Source organism: Cherax quadricarinatus, chromosome 48 (genome assembly GCF_038502225.1).
Source record: "Cherax quadricarinatus isolate ZL_2023a chromosome 48, ASM3850222v1, whole genome shotgun sequence".
Classification (NCBI taxonomy): Eukaryota; Metazoa; Arthropoda; class Malacostraca; order Decapoda; family Parastacidae; genus Cherax; species Cherax quadricarinatus.
Window position 1 is genome coordinate 6486691 of NC_091339.1, and position 25257 is coordinate 6511947.

Consider the following 25257-nt stretch of genomic DNA (forward strand, 5'->3'; position numbering starts at 1 on the left):
GTTCAGTGGCTTAGATTGACTTATAGGTTTGGTTTGTGGAATGCGAATAATTGTCGATGGTTGGTTTTAGTGATTTTGTGTTGATTTCTGAAATGGAGGAAATAATTCAGAACAGCAGCAAATAGTTTAATAAAATAAAAATTCTAGTTTTAAGTCATATTTGACGAAGTACGTTAGGAGTATTTCCTGTTGTACATGTATGATGTACAATACCGACAGAATGAAGAATTAGACACGTGTGCAATATCTGGGTATCTTTATTATAGACGTTTCGCCATCCAGTGGCTTTGTCAATACACATTCAAGGACATAATGTGAAGACAGCGGAAGTATATACAACAGACGAGGTAATGAGTCCCTCAGCCTTGGAGTTGGAGTGCCGTAGACTACGTATTCTTCAGCTCCAAGGCTGAAGGACTGATTACCTCATCTTTTGTATATAGTTCTACTGTCTTCACATTATGTCCTTGAATGTATTAATAAAACCACTGGATAGCGAAACGTCTACAATAAAGATACCCAGATTTTGCACGTGTCTAATTCTATACATTTCTTGTTGCTCATCATACATACTAAAAATCCTACTAGAAATATAATTAATATGTTGGTGTGTTCTTGTAGGCAAGTGCAGCAGTTGTGGACACAAGCAGGGGGCGGCAATACCTCCATCCTGCTGGCAGTGGATGGGTACCAGCAGGAAGCAAAAGACTTCGCTAGTGTGCTTGGGCTGCCAGCAGTGTACCATGACAACCCCGCCCCTCCTGGAGACATGGTCCGCATTAATGAACACATCAAGTTCGCTATCTTCCAAGCTTTCAATTTCTTCCCTTCAGCTGATAAAATTATTATCCTAGAGGATGATCTAATCCTGGCTCCTGACTTTATCAGGTGAGGTGAAACTACTGTGTTCCACTGTGTACTCAGAGCTGTGCTTGCAAGGGCCGAATTTTCACTGGTGTTTACTGTGAACTCACTGAGTTGTAGTTACAAGAGCCACGACTAATTCCGTGACTAATTTTATTTTTAATTTTCATGGCATCACCATTATCTTGGAGAGAATTTCCACAGAGGGCTGTTGTTAATAGGCCTGAGCACCTTTCTTTAAGATTTGCTTTGTGTTAAGCCAATACAATTTGCTTTAATTTATGCAAAACGGATAAACTGTGTTACACAGCCTGGACAGCCACGTTTTTTTACACTATGCTGAAGAGGGTCCAGATACAGAATGAATGTATTAGGATTGTTTTTCTGATTATTCAGTTGACTAGTGCACTAATGCAGTGTAGAATGTAAGCGGGATGTGAGGTGAGAAGGGTGTTGAGTAGAAAGGTTAAGTAAGATTTGTCAGGAAACAGGACAAGTGTTTCCTGACGCGGGTCTTAGTTATGTGATGACCCACCGTTGGAGCTTTTGGTTATCTGACCGAGGCCTTCCGCTGGCGTACCGGTCCACTTCTTCAAAAATTAGGATTAAATTAGTAGAAAGGTAAATTCTGGGAAGGGTTAGAGAAGTTTGAACCAAGCGAGAAATTGTCGTAAAGGGCATAATAGGATAATTTGAAGTACCAGGGGCATATGATAATGAGGGACCTTTAATGAATTGTGCTAAGTTTGGTAATAGGTAAATCATGTTATAAAAAGAAGATAAATAAGTACGTACGTGAGGTGTGATGAAGTGGGCAGTTAGCAGCTTACTAAAATATTCTGTCTTGGATAAATGTTGAAAACACATTCCTTGATATACATTTCGTTTTTTAGTAACTGATATGATGATCATTATTTAGAGGTGGCCAGAGTAAGAGCTGAAGAAAGATGCACCACAGTGAAAATGATGTCAGTGGGTGAAAGTGGAAGGAAGGAAAATTAATTAAATAAAAGACTTAGTGATGGGTATTATCAGGTTTTGGTAGAATGGATGACGGCGATTAGTGTCGAGGAGGTAACAGTACTGTGGATTTTAGAATGCCATGTTGAGAATGTGCAGCAGAGGTTTGTGGTTATAGAATGGTGGGTGAGGGAGGAAAGAGGAACGATTAGTGGAAGGACGAAGTAAAGAAAACATAAAGGAGAATAATTAATATATGAAACTTTTTATTGTAAAAGCTATACAATGGGTTAGTAATTATCAGAATTTTGCTGAGAATAAAAAACGGTTTTAGAGAGAGAGATGAGCGAGAGAGAGAGAGATGAGCGAGAGAGAGAGAGATGAGCGAGAGAGAGAGAGATGAGCGAGAGAGAGAGAGAGATGAGCGAGAGAGAGAGAGAGATGAGCGAGAGAGAGAGAGATGAGCGAGAGAGAGAGAGATGAGCGAGAGAGAGAGAGATGAGCGAGAGAGAGAGAGATGAGCGAGAGAGAGAGAGAGATGAGCGAGAGAGAGAGAGAGATGAGCGAGAGAGAGAGAGATGAGCGAGAGAGAGAGAGATGAGCGAGAAAGACTGGGAAACAAAATGGGCTTTGAAATTAAAAGCAAAAGCAGCGAAATGTTTGATATCCATGTGGACAGATGGAAAGAATATTTTGTTCTTAAATGTTAAAAAGAAGTGGAGATTTTATGCATGGGGAAGGAAAGAGTAAGATGTGCTAGAAGGAGCGATGACTCTCAGGTGTGTGGAGGAAGTGGATGAGGTAGTGGGCAGTTGGAAAGGTGATAAAGCAGCGGTTGTGGTTAAGAATGAGATGCTGAATAGTTAATGTGTAACATGTGTAGGTAAGCGAAGAAACCACATGAAGATCGCTATTAAATAGAATTCCCTTAGCTAGAATAACTTGAAAATATAAATGAACATTTAGCAATGCAAAGTGAAAACAGAAAAGTGGAAAATACACAGATGAGAAAAGCGTAAATTTTAATATGAAAATGAACGTCAATTTTAGCACAGGAAAGTCAGAAGGATTCATAGGATTTTAAAGAATACTCTGTATATCTTTTTGAGCTGTCAAACGGAATCCATAAAGACCCTTATGAGAAAATGACTAAAAGAGAAACTTGAAGCAGAAGGAACTGGAAGTAGATCTGTTATTCATTATAAGAAATGTGTGTGGTGAGAGTAGACAACAAGATCTCACTGCTAAGCTAGCTCGGTAGCGCTATATGACCCTTGTGGGATTAGTGCTTTATTACTGTAATAATCACTGCTAGGCTAGGATAGTCTAGTCGTGTGAGAAGTCAAGTGTGTGGACAAAGACAGGGCCATACACTAAAACGCTTTATTTTAGATCAGCCCCCAACCCCCCCAAAAATAAACCCTTTAGAGATATGTACATTCAAACAAATCCTACAGAAAATTGCAACTCTTCATTGTTTACGAAAATATCTCGGATATCCTGAGATTATCTTTATTTAGCGTTAACTATATACATTAGCAAAATTAGATTGTAATCAGTGAATGTCTCTGTTCTAATATCTAAACGCTACATGACTGTTTCCTTACCAGGATTTGATAAAACTCCTTTATGACCGCTGTAATCCTTTTTTTCTTTTTGAGTTACCGCTCACAGGATGAGTTGCTAGTGCACATAAAGTAGCTGCTACACCCACAATAAAGGAAGTAACGTTACATGGGCTCAGTAATAAATATAAAATTTGTAACAAATAGTTGATGTGGTTTGTTTTTCCAGTTATTTCCATCAGACAGCACCATTGCTGGACGCAGATGAGACCATCTTCTGTGTGAATGCCTTTAACTACAATAGCTTTAAGCCGACAGCTGTGGACACTTCGCGCCTGTACCGTGAGCAGATACTGCCAGCTTATGGTTGGATGGTGAACCGCCGCTGGGCTCGGGAAGTGCTTCCTCTCTGGCCCAAGAGAAGTCACGTTAGTAATGTTGAGAGTTTTGACATGTTACACATAACACAATGTTTCGTCTAGAACACTCCATGTTATTTTAACTAATAAATGCAATTTTGTCTTATTTTACTGGGATAAGAATTGTATTTACAATTCAGTTCATATATGTGGCTGGAATAACTACTATAGTGAGATAACAAGATATATCTTCATCATCAGTTGTAAAGTAGTAGCTTCGCCGGTCTTGTCTCGGCCCGGGTCTTTCCCAGGTGGTGACCCGCCGGGTTGTAAAGGTTACAAAATATTTCCTTAAATGACAGTTGCTCAGTGCAACAAACTACGTAACGCCCCAACAAAATAACTGAAACAATAATAAAGAAAACAGGCAGAGTCCTATTATATCTCCCGAACCTGTTGGGTTCACTTATTGTTGAAACATGAAAGACAGGCTTGTTGTTTCTGTTCAGAGTTGATGAACATGGACTGTGTGATCTACAAGAAACCTTTGGCGAACGGTTAGCAAGTAGCATTTGGAGAAACTGGAAACAATGGAATAAACCGGGAAGGCGCTGTTCGTCTGTGAGAAAATCTCCGGATCCAAAAACTGTATCAATTGTGACTTAGAAAAAACTTGCATCCATGTTCAACGAGTCGTATTGCTCGTTCTTATTAACATGATAGCACTTTCAATAAACAATGCATATCTTACTGTCAACTTCCAAAATAATTAAGGAAGAGGAGAGGCTATGTTGTCTTCCCTATAAGAAATACTGATTTCCAATCAACCATTTAGTTCATATGCAGTGAACGCAGTGACGACTGGGATCATTGTTGAAAGTCGGGTCGCATTTGTGCAAGATTTGATCACTGCAGATGTTATTCACCATCAAGTATGCAACACAAGCTACCAGTTATAAAAACTGTTTCCCATACCTTACCAGTTCACAAAATATGATGAAAAATATCAGCTCGGTCGACCCAATGAAACTTGTGTAGTAGTACTAGTAGTACTGTGTACCAGTAGTAGTAGTAGTAGTAAAAAACGTGGCAAACTGTTGACTGAAAACGGTGATGATAAAGTATTCATTCGTGATACTGTACACGTGAAAGAATAATGCGGTGATGACGCCTACAGTGCTAAATGTATAAAGAGAAAGATCGTTTAGCACTTCGAGGATAACTTCGTCATTAATATAATACAAGGGAAGGCCAGTGTGACAATTTTCAGAACAGCAACAACTATCGATTTTTTTATTTTTTTTTTACACGAAGTACCGAAACTGACAGTGACAATATACAAAAAAATGCTGATCGTGAAGACAGCTACAACTCTCTTCAGAGATAAGACATGCATAGATACTTCAAATTACATGCACCCCTCTCGTGACAATATTTTCTTTAAAAGAGAGCATGAAGCTCTTACTACTGACCTTACAACTCTTTTAAAGAGCATTATTCACTGTAAAGAAGAGAGATGTAAGCTTACATCAGTGGGCCAGGCCTTTGAAGCTACTCGAGGGAGAAATGAAGTACAGTGGATGCCTGATGGTGGTTCAGTATTCTGACTGCCATGGCCATGTGATGCTTCATTGGTACCCCACGTGAAGACTGGATGCATCGAGTACCCGTGATTTCTAGAAAGTTTCTTTAAGCACTTAGTCTGTGTAGGTTCGCACTGCTAGCGACAGTTGCACCAGCCCATCACATTTGTGTTTTTCTAATTTATCACCAGGGAATACTGACATTCTGGGATACTAAAGATTTGTTAATACATATTGGTCAATGGTCGACCTGAATCACGATAAACAAATTTATCACCACCTCCAGAAGCTCTACTGAAGGTGATCAAACGCAATTACAAAACGGATTGTGATATGAAACTATGTACCGAACAGTGTACCTACCTAAAGAAAAAAGGAAGCATTTTCTGGAATGTACAGTAGCATGAAAACTCTCCTTATCCTTCAAGTACAACGCTGACCAACTTTACAATGTTATATTTGCAGTAGAAACAACCGTTTCTCTCTTGGATAGTTTGCCATAACAAGCGAACTTATCTGTTAGTCGCTGTTAATTTTAATGTATGTTTATAATATATGGTACCATGCTGGTTATGCTCATAATATACGGTACCATGCTGGTTATGCTCATAATATACGGTACCATGCTGGTTATGCTCATATGGTACCATGCTGGTTATGCTCATATATGGTACCATGCTGGTTATGCTCATAATATACGGTACCATGCTGGTTATGCTCATAATATACGGTACCATGCTGGTTATGCTCATATATGGTACCATGCTGGTTATGCTCATATACGGTACCATGCTGGTTATGCTCATATGGTACCATGCTGGTTATGCTCATAATATATGGTACCATGCTGGTTATGCTCATAATATACGGTACTATGCTGGTTATGCTCATAATATATGGTACCATGCTGGTTATGCTCATAATATACGGTACCATGCTGGTTATGCTCATAATATATGGTACCATGCTGGTTATGCTCATAATATACGGTACCATGCTGGTTATGCTCATAATATATGGTACCATGCTGGTTATGCTCATAATATACGGTACCATGCTGGTTATGCTCATAATATATGGTACCATGCTGGTTATGCTCATATACGGTACCATGCTGGTTATGCTCATATGGTACCATGCTGGTTATGCTCATAATATATGGTACCATGCTGGTTATGCTCATAATATACGGTACCATGCTGGTTATGCTCATATATGGTACCATGCTGGTTATGCTCATAATATACGGTACCATGCTGGTTATGCTCATAATATATGGTACCATGCTGGTTATGCTCATAATATACGGTACCATGCTGGTTATGCTCATAATATATGGTACCATGCTGGTTATGCTCATAATATACGGTACCATGCTGGTTATGCTCATATGGTACCATGCTGGTTATGCTCATATGGTACCATGCTGGTTATGCTCATATGGTACCATGCTGGTTATGCTCGTAATATACGGTACCATGCTGGTTATGCTCATAATATACGGTACCATGCTGGTTATGCTCATATGGTACCATGCTGGTTATGCTCATAATATACGGTACCATGCTGGTTATGCTCAATATACGGTACCATGCTGGTTATGCTCATATGGTACCATGCTGGTTATGCTCATAATATATGGTACCATGCTGGTTATGCTCATATGGTACCATGCTGGTTATGCTCATAATATACGGTACCATGCTGGTTATGCTCATATGGTACCATGTTGGTTATGCTCATAATATACGGTACCATGCTGGTTATGCTCATATGGTACCATGCTGGTTATGCACATAATATATGGTACCATGCTGGTTATGCTCATAATATACGGTACCATGCTGGTTATGCTCATATGGTACCATGCTGGTTATGCACATAATATATGGTACCATGCTGGTTATGCTCATAATATACGGTACCATGCTGGTTATGCTCATATGGTACCATGCTGGTTATGCACATAATATATGGTACCATGCTGGTTATGCTCATAATATACGGTACCATGCTGGTTATGCTCATATGGTACCATGCTGGTTATGCACATATATGGTACCATGCTGGTTATGCTCATAATATACGGTACCATGCTGGTTATGCTCATATGGTACCATGCTGGTTATGCACATAATATATGGTACCATGCTGGTTATGCTCATATGGTACCATGCTGGTTATGCTCATATGGTACCATGCTGGTTATGCACATAATATATGGTACCATGCTGGTTATGCACATAATATACGGTACCATGCTGGTTATGCTCATAATATACGGTACCATGCTGGTTATTCTCATATGGTACCATGCTGGTTATGCTCATAATATACGGTACCATGCTGGTTATGCTCATATGGTACCATGCTGGTTATGCTCATATGGTACCATGCTGGTTATGCTCATAATATACGGTACCATGCTGGTTATGCTCATATGGTACCATGCTGGTTATGCTCATATGGTACCATGCTGGTTATGCACATAATATACGGCACCATGCTGGTTATGCTCATAATATACGGTACCATGCTGGTTATGCTCATATGGTACCATGCTGGTTATGCTCATAATATATGGTACTATGCTGGTTATGCTCATAATATATGGTACCATGCTGGTTATGCTCATAATATACGGTACCATGCTGGTTATGCTCATATGGTACCATGCTGGTTATGCTCATAATATATGGTACCATGCTGGTTATGCTCATAATATATGATACCATGCTGGTTATGCTCATAATATATGGTACCATGCTGGTTATGCTCATAATATACGGTACCATGCTGGTTATGCTCATATGGTACCATGTTGGTTATGCTCATAATATACGGTACCATGCTGGTTATGCTCATATGGTACCATGCTGGTAATGCACATAATATATAGCATTATGCATGTTGTGTACACAACATGCATAATGTGAATATTTCTCACATGTACACTAACCAAGTTTCTCTGCTAATGTTTCACAAAATATTCATACAGTATTTTTTAATTTTCATTGCAGCAGTTATTAAAACGATTCTAATAAGCATGTAATTAGTGACGGTGTAAAGTTCATTTTAATTATGTTTCACCAAGTCCACCTGGCTTCATTTTGGATATAATACTTCTGAAGTATTCACCAATAATTTTTTTTTCAATTAGTTCTAGGTTGAATATGTTTTTTTCTGCTAGATTGACTAGACAGTGTAACAAAAAATGGGAATCATCAATGAAGTTAAGAGCGCTAACCTCTACACAAGTGTCTCCCACATAGATCAGGGTTCTGGCCAATATGGGCACAAACATATGATGATTTTATGTTACTTTTCAAATAAGTTCAGTTTTTTTTATAGGGAAAACAAAGATAATTGACATGTTATGGTATAACACTAGTACATATTATGACATGAAGTTTTAATAGCAGAACCCCCCACAAGTTGCTAGCCATGGTACCCCTCGCAACCCTTGATCCTGACCTGGTCGAGACTGTTCATGGCTCCGCCTCCGAAATAACTGATTGGCATTACTAATTCCTGGTCACTTTGTCCTTATCACATCTACTGTATATTGAGTTTGTATTTACCACTTCCTCGTCCAACTTATTCCACCTCATAGTTTTGTAACTAAATATATACTTCCTGACTTCTGGATTACATGAGAACTGAAATGTCGATGGGGAACCTCATAGGAATAGTAACCTTAGACTTGCAAAAGGCCTTCGATACTGTCAACCACAATATATTATGTAAGAAACTTCAAGCTATCGGCATAGGTTCCGTAGTCTGGTTTAAGTTCTATCTTAACAACAAGAAACAAATTGTCAAAATCAACAAAACAGAATCAGAACCCCTGCCGATAGCATGTGGAGTTCACCAATGTAGTATTCTGGGTCCCTTATTATTCCTATGTTATGTAAACGACATGCCCATCAGTGTCAAATGCAAACTACTCCTGTATTCGGATGACAGTGCTCTGTTAGTGTCGGGTAAAGACCCACAAGATATAGCTAATGTAATAACACTGGAACTGGAGTCCTGCGGCAAATGGTTAGTAGACAAACTATCGTTACATCTTCGGAAACGGAAGCCATACTCTTTGGCACGAAACATAAACTGAGAAGGACAAATAAAGTAAATGTCCGGTGTAATGGGGAACCCATCACTTCAGTTTCCTCAGTAAAATATCTGGGAATCCCCTTTAACCCATTCATGTCAGGAGAATTAATAGGGAACAGTGTAGTAAAGAAAGTGAATGCCAGACTGAAGTTCCTCTACAGAAAGCAGTGTCTACCTACTGAGGCTCGCAGGACCCTATGTCTAGCCCTTATACAGTGTCATATGGACTACGCTTGCTCTTCATAGTACTCTTGCCGCGACAAAAAAAAAAAAAAAAAAAGAACTGAAAGATAGACCATATAGGCCAGGATGAATTACAACAAACAGATATGCTGAATGTTGAAGACATTAAAACAACTGAAGTTAAATCAAGTTTATAAAACTCCTCACAAACAGTGTTCAGAATATTTTGCTGCCAATTTTATCAAGGCTGGGAACCAAAGCGGTCATTGTACTCGGGGGAGAGAGCACAACTATATAGTTCCCACAGTCAGTGGCCAGGCTTCAAACACCTTTTGTTGTACAGCAATAAAGGAATGGAACAGACTGCCTGTACATGCCAAAGCCAGTCATAGCATGAACCAGTTCAGGAAGAGAGCCAAAAGGTGCCTAATGAATGTAGCGACAGAAAGGGAGGACAATGATTTTTTTTTTTTTTAGCTAACACACTTGTAAATATAAATAACTCATTTTACCTTATTCCTAGTATATCTCTATAGTATAATAATAAGATGATATTATCTCCTTTATAGTATAATAAGAAGGTATTAAAAGGACCCCAATGGAAATAAATAACTGACTTTTTTGGGGGTTATCCTATGTTCTCTACACAAATGCTGGCATGTATGATAATCTATGTAACTGTATTTGTGTATACCTGAATTAACTTACTTAGCTTCCACATGTGTTCCTTGTTCCTTTATTGAAACGGTCTATCTTCATTATGAATGTATATATTATCTGCATAACTGTGTGAACATAAGGGAGTGCGTGTTCTCCTCTTCCCCTAATATTATAATGCAGCAAGGTAGTTTTGTAGTATATAATAGTGGTGTCCTCGCAGGGTGTGGATTGGGACTGGTTCCTGCGAGGGTTGGTGCAACACCAGCGGGATGTTGTGACACCAGAGGTACCACGGACCATGCATGATGGCAGTGGTGGAGTCCATGTCACTGGCTGGGAGCAGGCAGCTTACTTCGACCGCCGGGCACTTAACACAGATCCCAAAGCCAAACTAAATGTTTCATAGTAAGTAAAAGTATAAAAGGGGCTGTTATACATTTGGTAATTATTTATTTTATATAATACTTTAATAACTGGCTAATAACTCTTAGGGTTATCGTTTCCAGTGTTCATGTTTTTTGAACAGATTACAACATTTTCTCTTTTTTTCAAGACGGATTCATCACTTTTAACTGAAAATCTCGCACACACTTCCAAACCATCAGGTTAAAAGATTTGGATATAAATTGTATTTTGTTTACCTGCAGTCTGACCGCTGATTCCTACGAATTGTTCCTAGAGAAGGAACTCTCAAGAGCCACACTACTGAAGATACGTGAGCATCCCTGCAGGAAGGAGTACGTACCCAAGGCCAAGGTCAGTGTCTAAACATCACTTCAATATTGCTGTACTTTCTATAAGAAAAGGTTTATTCCCATCTTAATGATTATCACCATAACACACTGGACTTGTCATTATTTAACTTAGTTTACGCTAGATTAGACTGACCCACAGGTAGGGACCCATGAAGGGTGAGCGGGAAGTTGGAATATATGAACACGCACCCCAGTGGAAAGTCACTGACTTTTTGGGTTATCCTAGATAATTTACTCATGTTACTATATATTATAATTGTACTTATGTGTACCTGTGCCTAAATAAACTTATTTATAGCAAATATAAGCAAAAGCCGAGGCTAGATCCAGCAGGAAAGGTGTGTGGCATCAAGAGTATATGACTGGTCTGGCTTGGGAGGACAAAGTTGAATGGCGTAAGAGGCCACAAACGACGCACGAAAAGGCTTTGCTACACTACACATAATAGTCAGTGGCTATTAAATTTTATCGCAAGAATGGGGAATGGTATAATGTCAAGGTGGTATTGGCAAAGAACATGTAGGATGACTCTCACAAATTCTTGAGGGTTTGGGGAGGTATGTTATTCCATGCCTCGTGTAGAGCAGCCTCCAGCTGTGGGATGAAATTGATGCCCTTGCCCAGTAAACTTCGTTTCACTATTGACCAGAGGTTCTCAATAGGGTTTAGGTCTGGGGAATTGCCTGGCCAGTCATTAAAGAACCTCACTTCACAGTCCTTAAGCCACTGAACTACAGATTTGGCAGTATGACACTGTACACCGTCCTGCATAAAAACAGTAGCCCCACACTTGTCTAATGCCTCAGGTAAATTGTCACACAATAACTCCAGGTAATCATACTGGTTCATATACATGTACTGGTTTTTGGGAAGCACAATGAGTTCAACACTCTGAGTACTGAAGCCCCCCCCCCCCCAAACCATGAGCGAGTCTGGGTGTCTGGTGGTCCCACAGGTGTAGCATGGGTCTAGTGGGTCGCTACCTCTGGGCTGGCACACATGTCCTCCACGGTTACAGGCGACGGTGAAGGTTGCTTCATAACTCCAAAGTACTTCAGATCACTGTTGAGGATTCCAATGAAGATATTTCTTTGCATAATCCAGCCTACGTTTCTTCTGTGGCTTGGAGAGGATTGATTTCTTAACCTGGCAGTGACTACTGTAGCCCAGTTCTGACACATTATCTTAGCAGTTATCTTAGGTGTACTCTCTAACTGCTTCAACACAGTTAAGGTACAAGCAGATGTCGTCTTCGAGGCGCCAGGCCGAGGTTTGCAGACGATAACTTGACACAGCCACCAGTCTTGAAACGCTGCACCCAGTTCTTCACTGAACGCTCACACACATCAACATTCTCTGTTTCTTTCGTCTGGTGCCCAGCTTTGTGAAGCCCTATGATTTGAGCTATAGTTTCAGGTATTAAAGACTTCCTTTTACCCATAATCAAACATGTATAGCCCCAAAACCAAAGGGAACACCAGACAAAAGATGGGGAGGATGAGAGACAAAAGTGCAACACTTTCTCTCACCACAGCAGCCACGTGAGCACTGAGGAGTCACTGTGGAGTGTGGCTGCAGGCCCTGACGTCATGCTAACGGCTGTTACCCAGCTTAATGCACTGACAAAGAAAAGACCCTCCCCTGTATGGTAGGCTTTTGATTTTTGTCATGCCATTATGTCAGGGTGCTCACCCGGCATAATGCTGTGACTAGCACTAATATATATATATATATATATTATGGTTTCGGGGGTCAACGCCCCCGCGGCCCGGTCTGAGACCAGGCCTCGTGGTGGATCAAGGTCTGATTAACTAGGCTGGTACTGCTGGCCATGCAAACTGACGTACGAATCACAGCCCGGCTGGTCAGGCACCGACTTTAGGTGCCTGTCCAGCACCTTCTTGAAGACAGCCAGGGGTCTGTTGGTAACCCCCTTATGTATGCTGGGGAGCAGCTGAACATGACTCACGAAATTGTAATGACCACTGCAAACAAACCATACCACGGGTGGGTTTGAACCCGTGGTCAGAAGCTAGTTGGCCCAGTGGCTAACGCGACGGTCTGGAGTATTGAGACACACTGACCGCTGGTTCAAACCCCACCCGTGGTATGGTTTGTTTGCAATCGTGCCATTACGATTTCGTGAGTCATGTTGATGGCTTTGAGGGGACTTGAGCTAGAGTTCGTCACGGCCATGCTAGCGGGAGATTCGTCTGTAAAACTTGCATTTGTGGTCACAGTGGTGCCTATGCTAACCTTCCTATGGTGTAGAAATATACCTAGTTGGATAAATCTTATTGAAGCTAGCTGGCCCAGTGGCTAACGCAACGGTCTGGAGTTTTCAGACTCTGACCGCGGGTTCAAACCCCACCCGTGGTATGGTTTGTTAGCAGTTGAACAGTTTTGAGGCCCCTGGCACTTACTGCATTGTCTCTGTGTACTCGTGGCACCCTTGCTTTTCATTGGGGAATGTTGCATTATATATATATATATATATATATATATATATATATATATATTGGAATATTCAAACGGCTTCAGGAAGAAATCCAAATATTTATCCTTGAAGCCTTTTTATCCACTTTTCCGAGGCTATGGGTCCCACAATTTACACCAGAGGTGGACCCCATCCTATATATATATATATATATATATATATATATATATATATATATATATATATATATATATATATATATATATATATATATATATATAATTTTTTTTTCTCTCAACAAGTCGGCCGTCTCCCATCTAGGCAGGGTGACTACCTATTCCATATACTTGCAACATCTGCCACATTGACTCAAGAAATCGTAAAGACACGATTGCAAACAAACCATACCCCCGGCCGGGATTGAACCCGCGGTCATAGTCTCAAAACTCCAGCCCGTCGCGTTAGCCACTAGACCAGCTAGCCACAATAAGATTCATCCAACTAGGTATATTTCTACACCATAGAAAGGTTAGCACAGGCACCTCTGTGACCACAAATGCAGTGAAGGGACTTGAGCTAGAGTTCGTCACGGCCACGCTAGCTGGAGATTCGTCTGTAAAAACTTGCATTTGTGGTCACAGAGGTGCCTGTGCTAACCTTCCTATGGTGTAGAAATATACCTAGTTGGATGAATCTTATTGTGGCTAGCTGGTCTAGTGGCTAACGCGACGGGCTGGAGTTTTGACACTATGACCGCGGGTTCAATCCCGGCCGGGGGTATGGTCTGCCACATTGCTCCTCTATCCACTCTATCATATGCCTTTTCTAAATCCATAAATGCAGTGAAAGCTTCCCTACCTTTATCTAAATACTGTTCACATAGATGCTTCAATGTAAACACTTGATCTACACATTCCCTACCCACTCTGAAACCTCCTTGCTCATCCGCAATCCTACTCTGTCTTGCCTCTAATTCTTTCAATAATAACTCTACCGTACACTTTTCCTGGTATACTCAGTAAACTTATAACACTATAATTTTTACAGTCTCTCTTGTCCCCCTTCCCTTTATATAAAGGGACTATACGCGCTCTCTGCCAATCCCTAGGTACCTTCCCTTTATATAAAGGGACTATACATACTCTCTGCCAATCCCTAGGTACCTTCCCCTCTTTCATACATTTATTAAACAAAAATACCAACCACTCCAACATTATTCCCTCCCTCCCTGATTTTAACATTTCTGTCATAATCCCGTCAGTTCCTGCTGCTTTACCCCCTTTCATTCTACGTAATACCTCACGCACCTTCCCCACACTCACATCCTGCTCTTCTTCACTCCTAAAACATGTTATACCTCTCTGACCAGTGCATAAAATTACAGCCTCCCCTTCTTCATCAACATTTAAAAGTTCCTCAAAATATTCCCGCCATCTACCCAATACCTCCAGTTCCGCATCTACTAATTCCACTACTCTTTTTAACTGACAAATCCATTCGTTCCCTAGGTTTTCTTAACATGTTTATCTCACTCCAGCTTTTTTTTCTTATTTTCATTAAAATTTCTCGACAGTGCCTCTCCCACTCTAACATCAGCTCTCTTTGCACTCTGTCACCATTCTCTTCACCTCCATATACTCTGCTCTTCTTATAACATTTCTGCTTTGTAAAATATTTGCTTCCGAATATTGAGGAAGCATTTGTCTTCCATGACAGGGAAAAAATCGTAATTATTGTTTGGCATGACTATTATGTGAACAACTTTCTGTACAAGGTTAAAGCAGAAGCCTCATAACAAAATTGTAATTACAGGTTGGTAGCTTCCTCGTCTATTACCATGGAGAGACTGAGAAGGACCATCACCTCTCCTACTTCACTCTTATTGGGGTCAGTTTCATACAGCACTGTCTTTGTTACAAAAATAAAATCCTGGTTTAGACCATTACTCGTTACTCTGTTTTCTACTGTATTCATTTTTATTGTGCGTGTCAAATTTTAAAAAATGCATATTAAACCATAATGTTTGGTAAATACGATTTTATAAATCTAAGTATCACACAAGATGGTAATGTATGATATTGTGTATATGGACTCCCACTCCCGCCCCCGTGATACTCCTTAAGTGTTTGCAATAAAGCGAACAGAATTTTTGGCTTCATATCAAGAAGTATAAATAACAGTAGTCCTCATGTTGTTCTTCAACTCTATATATCCTTGGTTAGGCCTCATTTAGATTATGCTGCTCAGTTCTGGTCACCGTATTACAGAATGAATTTAAGTGCACAGGAAAACGTACAAAAGAGGATGACAAAGTTGATCCCATGTGTCAGAAATCTTCTCTATGAGGAAAGACTGATGGCCCTGACTCTGCACTCTCTAGAAAGGCGTATAATTATGGGGATATGATTGAGGTGTATAAATTGAAAACCGGAATAAATAAAAGGACAGTACTCGCAGCAATGGTTTAAAGTTGGAAAAATTCAGATTCAGGAAGGATATAGGAAAGCACTGGTTTGGTATTAAAGTTGTGGATGAGTGGAACAAATCCTGGTACTCAGTCCATCAATCTTGATGGACTGATTACATCAACTCAAGGCTGAGGGACTGATCACCTCAAAATCCTCCTGTTCTTCACTATTCTCTTATGTATGAACTGATGAAGCCACTGTGTGGCGAAACGTTTCCTCATTAAAGATACCCAAGTGTTGCACATGTGTCTAATTTATCATGTTCTTATGTTATTGAAGCTAAAACCTTGGGTAGTTTCAAATTTAGGTGAGAGGGGTTGGATTTAAGTGGGACTTGCACACGAGTTAGTGGATTTATCAGAGCTTATTGTTAGGGTAAAACTGAAGTGGGTGGGCAAATGTTGTTAGTGGGTTGGATTAGTTAAGGACCTGCCCAGTATGGGCTAACAGGCCTCCTGCATTGTTCCTCTTTTCTTATGTTCTTATGAGTGGGTGTAGATGGGTGTGAGTTGGACCTGACTAGCTTGGGTCAGTGGCTTAGGCCGGTAGATGACTTAGAACTGCCTCACATGGGCCAGTAGGCCTGCTGCAGTGTTCCTTCTTTCTTATGTTCCTACATATAATAACATCAAATGTATAAATTAGAGACCTGTGCAATGTTTAGCTGACCAGGAAATTTTAAATCCATTGAATGAATTGATAAAGCTCCTGGTGAGAGACCTGTCCTTAACAGTTTCTAGGCTTTCAACATATATCTAATTGACAAATTTACTGAAAATGAATATAGACAATTATGGATGAGAAGTGGCATTGAAAACACGACGTGAACAAAAATTCATATTACCCGGGAATTATTCTCACACTAGGGGTCATATCTCCCTGCCAGCCTTCACAGACATCCTCCCCTCTCCTCTTCTCTCGCCCCTCTTCGCTCCTCCCCTCCCCTACCTTACCCAACCCTACCCGACCCAACACTACCCTACCCTGGCAATATAAACACAAATGCAGTATAATGTGATCCTTTATTGACTACGTTTCGCCCACACAGTAGGCTTTTTCAAGTCACAAACAGAACTGTTTGTGACTTGAAAAAGCCTACTGTGTGGGCGAAACGTAGTCAATAAAGGATCACATTATACTGCATTTGTGTTTATATTGCCATTGTGTCGGTATTTTATACCATTTATTTCCACTACCCTACCCTACCCGATCCTACCAAACCCTACCCTACCAAACCCAACCCTACCCTACCGTACCCTACCCAACCTTACCCTCCCCTCCCCTCCCCTCCCCTCCCATCCCCTCCCCTGTCATTTCTACACGTAAGTACCTGAATTACTAACACGTATGACATGTGGGTACATGTCATTATTACAGTTTACGAGAGATAATTACTTTGTTGAAAAGGTGGTGGACTGTGTGGAGTATTTTTTTTTGTAGATTGCGTTCATAAATGTTAATTACCACGGAAAATTATAGTGCACAATAATAGCAGAGGTGTAACATACATAACAAGGTTGTATGGTGATACCAACAAGATGTACAAAACTGTATTACATTCATGGAGGGTGGAGGGAGCGATAAACCTGTGGAGGTCATACAGCGTCTGTGGCAGTGGAAGGCATTCAGGCTTGATTCAAGGAATTGGAACGATTGTTGTCTGATTCCTTACATGAAGAACCCTCATCGGGATCAAAGACTCCTTTGATCGGGTAGGACGCTGAAGAGAGACACGTACAGTAAAACGTGTGTACAGTAAAAACACACGTACGGTAAGAAGACACGTACAATAGGAAGACACATACGTACAGTAAGACGACACATACGTACAGTAAGACGACACATACGTACAGTAAGACGACACATACGTACAGTAAGACGACACATACGTACAGTAAGACGACGACACACGTACAGTAAGACGACACATACGTACAGTAAGACGACACATACGTACAGTAAGACGACACATACGTACAGTAAGACGACACATACGTACAGTAAGACGACACATACGTACAGTAAGACGACACATATGTACAGTAAGACGACACATATGTACAGTAAGACGACACATACGTACAGTAAGACGACACATACGTACAGTAAGACGACACATACGTACAGTAAGACGACGACACACGTACAGTAAGACGACACACACGTACAGTAAGACGACACACACGTACAGTAAGACGACACATACGTACAGTAAGACGACACATACGTACAGTAAGACGACACATACGTACAGTAAGACGACACATACGTACAGTAAGACGACACATACGTACAGTAAGACGACACACACGTACAGTAAGACGACACATACGTACAGTAAGACGACACATACGTACAGTAAGACGACACATACGTACAGTAAGACGACACATACGTACAGTAAGACGACACATACGTACAGTAAGACGACACATACGTACAGTAAGACGACACATACGTACAGTAAGACGATACATACGTACAGTAAGACGACACATACGTACAGTAAGACGACACATACGGTGGGGAGATACAGTGGTTCATAAATAGCATTTATTAACAGAAACATTTCGCCACGCTTGGCTTCATCCTTCCTTCATGGAAATATAAACACATAAGCAGTGATTCTTTATTGACAACGTTTCGCCCACACAGTGGGCTTTATCAAGTCACAGACAGTAAAAAGACACGTATTTTATACCATTTATTTCCAACAGTCCTTCATCATTAAGACTAATGATGTCACTCACGTCGAAAAGTTTCCTTTAATAAATATCATAAGTGTTTGTGTGTTAGAGTTACTCACCAGGTGCAGGTGTTGACCATCACCCTGTGAAGCCCAGGTGCAGGTGTTGACCATCACCCTGTGAAGCCCAGGTGCAGGTGTTGACCATCACCCTGTGTAGCCCAGGTGCAGGTGTTGACCATCACCCTGTGAAGCCCAGGTGCAGGTGTTGACCATCACCCTGTGTAGCCCAGGTGCAGGTGTTGACCATCACCCTGTGTAGCCCAGGTGCAGGTGTTGATCATCACCCTGTGAAGCCCAGGTGCAGGTGTTGACCATCACCCTGTGAAGCCCAGGTGCAGGTGTTGACCATCACCCTGTGAAGCCCAGGTGCAGGTGTTGACCATCACCCTGTGTAGCCCAGGTGCAGGTGTTGACCATCACCCTGTGAAGCCCAGGTGCAGGTGTTGACCATCACCCTGTGTAGCCCAGGTGCAGGTGTTGACCATCACCCTGTGAAGCCCAGGTGCAGGTGTTGACCATCACCCTGTGAAGCCCAGGTGCAGGTGTTGACCATCACCCTGTGAAGCCCAGGTGCAGGTGTTGACCATCACCCTGTGTAGCCCAGGTGCAGGTGTTGACCATCACCCTGTGTAGCCCAGGTGCAGGTGTTGACCATCACCCTGTGAAGCCCAGGTGCAGGTGTTGACCATCACCCTGTGAAGCCCAGGTGCAGGTGTTGACCATCACCCTGTGAAGCCCAGGTGCAGGTGTTGACCATCACCCTGTGTAGCCCAGGTGCAGGTGTTGACCATCACCCTGTGAAGCCCAGGTGCAGGTGTTGACCATCACCCTGTGTAGCCCAGGTGCAGGTGTTGACCATCACCCTGTGAAGCCCAGGTGCAGGTGTTGACCATCACCCTGTGAAGCCCAGGTGCAGGTGTTGACCATCACCCTGTGAAGCCCAGGTGCAGGTGTTGACCATCACCCTGTGAAGCCCAGGTGCAGGTGTTGACCATCACCCTGTGTAGCCCAGGTGCAGGTGTTGACCATCACCCTGTGTAGCCCAGGTGCAGGTGTTGACCATCACCCTGTGAAGCCCAGGTGCAGGTGTTGACCATCACCCTGTGAAGCCCAAGTGCAGGTGTTGACCATCACCCTGTGAAGCCCAGGTGCAGGTGTTGACCATCACCCTGTGTAGCCCAGGTGCAGGTGTTGACCATCACCCTGTGTAGCCCAGGTGCAGGTGTTGACCATCACCCTGTGAAGCCCAGGTGCAGGTGTTGACCATCACCCTGTGTAGCCCAGGTGCAGGTGTTGACCATCACCCTGTGAAGCCCAGGTGCAGGTGTTGACCATCACCCTGTGAAGCCCAGGTGCAGGTGTTGACCATCACCCTGTGAAGCCCAGGTGCAGGTGTTGACCATCACCCTGTGTAGCCCAGGTGCAGGTGTTGACCATCACCCTGTGTAGCCCAGGTGCAGGTGTTGACCATCACCCTGTGAAGCCCAGGTGCAGGTGTTGACCATCACCCTGTGAAGCCCAGGTGCAGGTGTTGACCATCACCCTGTGTAGCCCAGGTGCAGGTGTTGACCATCACCCTGTGAAGCCCAGGTGCAGGTGTTGACCATCACCCTGTGAAGCCCAGGTGCAGGTGTTGACCATCACCCTGTGAAGCCCAGGTGCAGGTGTTGACCATCACCCTGTGAAGCCCAGGTGCAGGTGTTGACCATCACCCTGTGAAGCCCAGGTGCAGGTGTTGACCATCACCCTGTGAAGCCCAGGTGCAGGTGTTGACCATCACCCTGTGTAGCCCAGGTGCAGGTGTTGACCATCACCCTGTGAAGCCCAGGTGCAGGTGTTGACCATCACCCTGTGAAGCCCAGGTGCAGGTGTTGACCATCACCCTGTGAAGCCCAGGTGCAGGTGTTGACCATCACCCTGTGAAGCCCAGGTGCAGGTGTTGACCATCACCCTGTGAAGCCCAGGTGCAGGTGTTGACCATCACCCTGTGAAGCCCAGGTGCAGGTGTTGACCATCACCCTGTGAAGCCCAGGTGCAGGTGTTGACCATCACCCTGTGAAGCCCAGGTGCAGGCGTTGACCATCACCCTGTGAAGCCCAGGTGCAGGCGTTGACCATCACCCTGTGAAGCCCAGGTGCAGGTGTTGACCATCACCCTGTGTAGCCCAGGTGCAGGTGTTGACCATCACCCTGTGTAGCCCAGGTGCAGGCATTGACCATCACCCTGTGAAGCCCAGGTGCAGGTGTTGACCATCACCCTGTGAAGCCCAGGTGCAGGCATTGACCATCACCCTGTGAAGCCCAGGTGCAGGTGTTGACCATCACCCTGTGTAGCCCAGGTGCAGGCGTTGACCATCACCCTGTGTAGCCCAGGTGCAGGTGTTGACCATCACCCTGTGTAGCCCAGGTGCAGGTGTTGACCACCCTGTGAAGCCCAGGTGCAGGCATTGACCATCACCCTGTGTAGCCCAGGTGCAGGTGTTGACCACCCTGTGAAGCCCAGGTGCAGGCATTGACCATCACCCTGTGTAGCCCAGGTGCAGGTGTTGACCATCACCCTGTGTAGCCCAGGTGCAGGGGTGGACCATCACCCTGTGAAGCCCAGGTGCAGGTGTTGAGCCCAGGTGCAGGTTTTGACCACCCTGTGAAGCCCAGGTGCAGGTGTTGACCATCACCCTGTGTAGCCCAGGTGCAGGTGTTGACCATCACCCTGTGTAGCCCAGGTGCAGGTGTTGACCATCACCCTGTGTAGCCCAGGTGCAGGTGTTGACCATCACCCTGTGTAGCCCAGGTGCAGGTGTTGACCATCACCCTGTGTAGCCCAGGTGCAGGTGTTGACCATCACCCTGTGTAGCCCAGGTGCAGGTGTTGACCATCACCCTGTGTAGCCCAGGTGCAGGTGTTGACCATCACCCTGTGAAGCCCAGGTGCAGGTGTTGACCACCCTGTGTAGCCCAGGTGCAGGTGTTGACCACCCTGTGTAGCCCAGGTGCAGGTGTTGACCATCACCCTGTGTAGCCCAGGTGCAGGTGTTGACCATCACCCTGTGAAGCCCAGGTGCAGGTGTTGACCACCCTGTGTAGCCCAGGTGCAGGTGTTGACCATCACCCTGTGTAGCCCAGGTGCAGGTGTTGACCATCACCCTGTGAAGCCCAGGTGCAGGTGTTGACCATCACCCTGTGTAGCCCAGGTGCAGGTGTTGACCATCACCCTGTGTAGCCCAGGTGCAGGTGTTGATCATCACCCTGTGAAGCCCAGGTGCAGGTGTTGACCATCACCCTGTGAAGCCCAGGTGCAGGTGTTGACCATCACCCTGTGAAGCCCAGGTGCAGGTGTTGACCATCACCCTGTGTAGCCCAGGTGCAGGTGTTGACCATCACCCTGTGAAGCCCAGGTGCAGGTGTTGACCATCACCCTGTGTAGCCCAGGTGCAGGTGTTGACCATCACCCTGTGAAGCCCAGGTGCAGGTGTTGACCATCACCCTGTGAAGCCCAGGTGCAGGTGTTGACCATCACCCTGTGAAGCCCAGGTGCAGGTGTTGACCATCACCCTGTGTAGCCCAGGTGCAGGTGTTGACCATCACCCTGTGTAGCCCAGGTGCAGGTGTTGACCATCACCCTGTGAAGCCCAGGTGCAGGTGTTGACCATCACCCTGTGAAGCCCAGGTGCAGGTGTTGACCATCACCCTGTGAAGCCCAGGTGCAGGTGTTGACCATCACCCTGTGTAGCCCAGGTGCAGGTGTTGACCATCACCCTGTGTAGCCCAGGTGCAGGTGTTGACCATCACCCTGTGTAGCCCAGGTGCAGGTGTTGACCATCACCCTGTGTAGCCCAGGTGCAGGTGTTGACCATCACCCTGTGAAGCCCAGGTGCAGGTGTTGACCATCACCCTGTGAAGCCCAGGTGCAGGTGTTGACCATCACCCTGTGAAGCCCAGGTGCAGGTGTTGACCATCACCCTGTGAAGCCCAGGTGCAGGTGTTGACCATCACCCTGTGTAGCCCAGGTGCAGGTGTTGACCATCACCCTGTGTAGCCCAGGTGCAGGTGTTGACCATCACCCTCATGAAGCCCAGGTGCAGGTGTTGACCATCACCCTGTGAAGCCCAGGTGCAGGTGTTGACCATCACCCTGTGAAGCCCAGGTGCAGGTGTTGACCATCACCCTGTGTAGCCCAGGTGCAGGTGTTGACCATCACCCTGTGTAGCCCAGGTGCAGGTGTTGACCATCACCCTGTGAAGCCCAGGTGCAGGTGTTGACCATCACCCTGTGAAGCCCAGGTGCAGGTGTTGACCATCACCCTGTGAAGCCCAGGTGCAGGTGTTGACCATCACCCTGTGAAGCCCAGGTGCAGGTGTTGACCATCACCCTGTGAAGCCCAGGTGCAGGTGTTGACCATCACCCTGTGTAGCCCAGGTGCAGGTGTTGACCATCACCCTGTGTGCAGCCCAGGTGCAGGTGTTGACCATCACCCTGTGAAGCCCAGGTGCAGGTGTTGACCATCACCCTGTGTAGCCCAGGTGCAGGTGTTGACCATCACCCTGTGAAGCCCAGGTGCAGGTGTTGACCATCACCCAGGTGTTGACCATCACCCTGTGAAGCCCAGGTGCAGGTGTTGACCATCACCCTGTGAAGCCCGGGTGCAGGTGTTGACCATCACCCTGTGAAGCCCAGGTGCAGGTGTTGACCATCACCCTGTGAAGCCCAGGTGCAGGTGTTGACCATCACCCTGTGAAGCCCAGGTGCAGGTGTTGACCATCACCCTGTGAAGCCCAGGTGCAGGTGTTGACCATCACCCTGTGTAGCCCAGGTGCAGGTGTTGACCATCACCCTGTGAAGCCCAGGTGCAGGTGTTGACCATCACCCTGTGAAGCCCAGGTGCAGGTGTTGACCATCACCCTGTGAAGCCCAGGTGCAGGTGTTGACCATCACCCTGTGAAGCCCAGGTGCAGGTGTTGACCATCACCCTGTGAAGCCCAGGTGCAGGTGTTGACCATCACCCTGTGAAGCCCAGGTGCAGGTGTTGACCATCACCCTGTGAAGCCCAGGTGCAGGTGTTGACCATCACCCTGTGAAGCCCAGGTGCAGGCGTTGACCATCACCCTGTGAAGCCCAGGTGCAGGCGTTGACCATCACCCTGTGAAGCCCAGGTGCAGGTGTTGACCATCACCCTGTGTAGCCCAGGTGCAGGTGTTGACCATCACCCTGTGTAGCCCAGGTGCAGGCATTGACCATCACCCTGTGAAGCCCAGGTGCAGGTGTTGACCATCACCCTGTGAAGCCCAGGTGCAGGCATTGACCATCACCCTGTGAAGCCCAGGTGCAGGTGTTGACCATCACCCTGTGTAGCCCAGGTGCAGGCGTTGACCATCACCCTGTGTAGCCCAGGTGCAGGTGTTGACCATCACCCTGTGTAGCCCAGGTGCAGGTGTTGACCACCCTGTGAAGCCCAGGTGCAGGCATTGACCATCACCCTGTGTAGCCCAGGTGCAGGTGTTGACCACCCTGTGAAGCCCAGGTGCAGGCATTGACCATCACCCTGTGAAGCCCAGGTGCAGGTGTTGACCATCACCCTGTGTAGCCCAGGTGCAGGTGTTGACCATCACCCTGTGAAGCCCAGGTGCAGGTGTTGACCACCCTGTGAAGCCCAGGTGCAGGTGTTGACCATCACCCTGTGTAGCCCAGGTGCAGGTGTTGACCATCACCCTGTGTAGCCCAGGTGCAGGTGTTGACCATCACCCTGTGTAGCCCAGGTGCATGTGTTGACCATCACCCTGTGTAGCCCAGGTGCAGGTGTTGACCATCACCCTGTGTAGCCCAGGTGGAGGTGTTGACCATCACCCTGTGTAGCCCAGGTGCAGGTGTTGACCATCACCCTATGTAGCCCAGGTGCAGGTGTTGACCATCACCCTGTGAAGCCCAGGTGCAGGTGTTGACCACCCTGTGTAGCCCAGGTGCAGGTGTTGACCACCCTGTGTAGCCCAGGTGCAGGTGTTGACCATCACCCTGTGTAGCCCAGGTGCAGGTGTTGACCATCACCCTGTGAAGCCCAGGTGCAGGTGTTGACCACCCTGTGTAGCCCAGGTGCAGGTGTTGACCACCCTGTGTAGCCCAGGTGGAGACGTTCACCATCACCCTGTGAAGCCCAGGTGCAGGTGTTGACCATCACCCTGTGAAGCCCAGGTGCAGGTGTTGACCATCACCCTGTGAAGCCCAGGTGCAGGTGTTGACCATCACCCTGTGAAGCCCAGGTGCAGGTGTTGACCATCACCCTGTGTAGCCCAGGTGCAGACGTTGACCATCACCCTGTGTAGCCCAGGTGCAGGTGTTGACCATCACCCTGTGTAGCCCAGGTGCAGACGTTGACCATCACCCTGTGTAGCCCAGGTGCAGGTGTTGACCATCACCCTGTGTAGCCCAGGTGCAGACGTTGACCATCACCCTGTGTAGCCCAGGTGCAGGTGTTGACCATCACCCTGTGAAGCCCAGGTGCAGGTGTTGACCATCACCCTGTGTAGCCCAGGTGCAGACGTTGACCATCACCCTGTGTAGCCCAGGTGCAG

The 25257-nt window shown here is 45.3% G+C and overlaps 1 protein-coding gene across 1 annotated transcript in view; it reads left to right on the forward strand.

Moving 5' to 3' along the window:
- The window catches only part of LOC128696196 (protein O-linked-mannose beta-1,2-N-acetylglucosaminyltransferase 1-like), a 121390-nt gene that overhangs the window by 37822 nt on the left and 58311 nt on the right, over nucleotides 1-25257 (forward strand). Inside the window, exons 7-11 of the mRNA XM_070094830.1 lie at nucleotides 622-888; nucleotides 3619-3817; nucleotides 10508-10692; nucleotides 10935-11043; nucleotides 15292-15366. Coding sequence (XP_069950931.1) covers nucleotides 622-888; nucleotides 3619-3817; nucleotides 10508-10692; nucleotides 10935-11043; nucleotides 15292-15366 — 835 coding nt within the window. The remainder of the gene's footprint in view (nucleotides 1-621; nucleotides 889-3618; nucleotides 3818-10507; nucleotides 10693-10934; nucleotides 11044-15291; nucleotides 15367-25257) is intronic.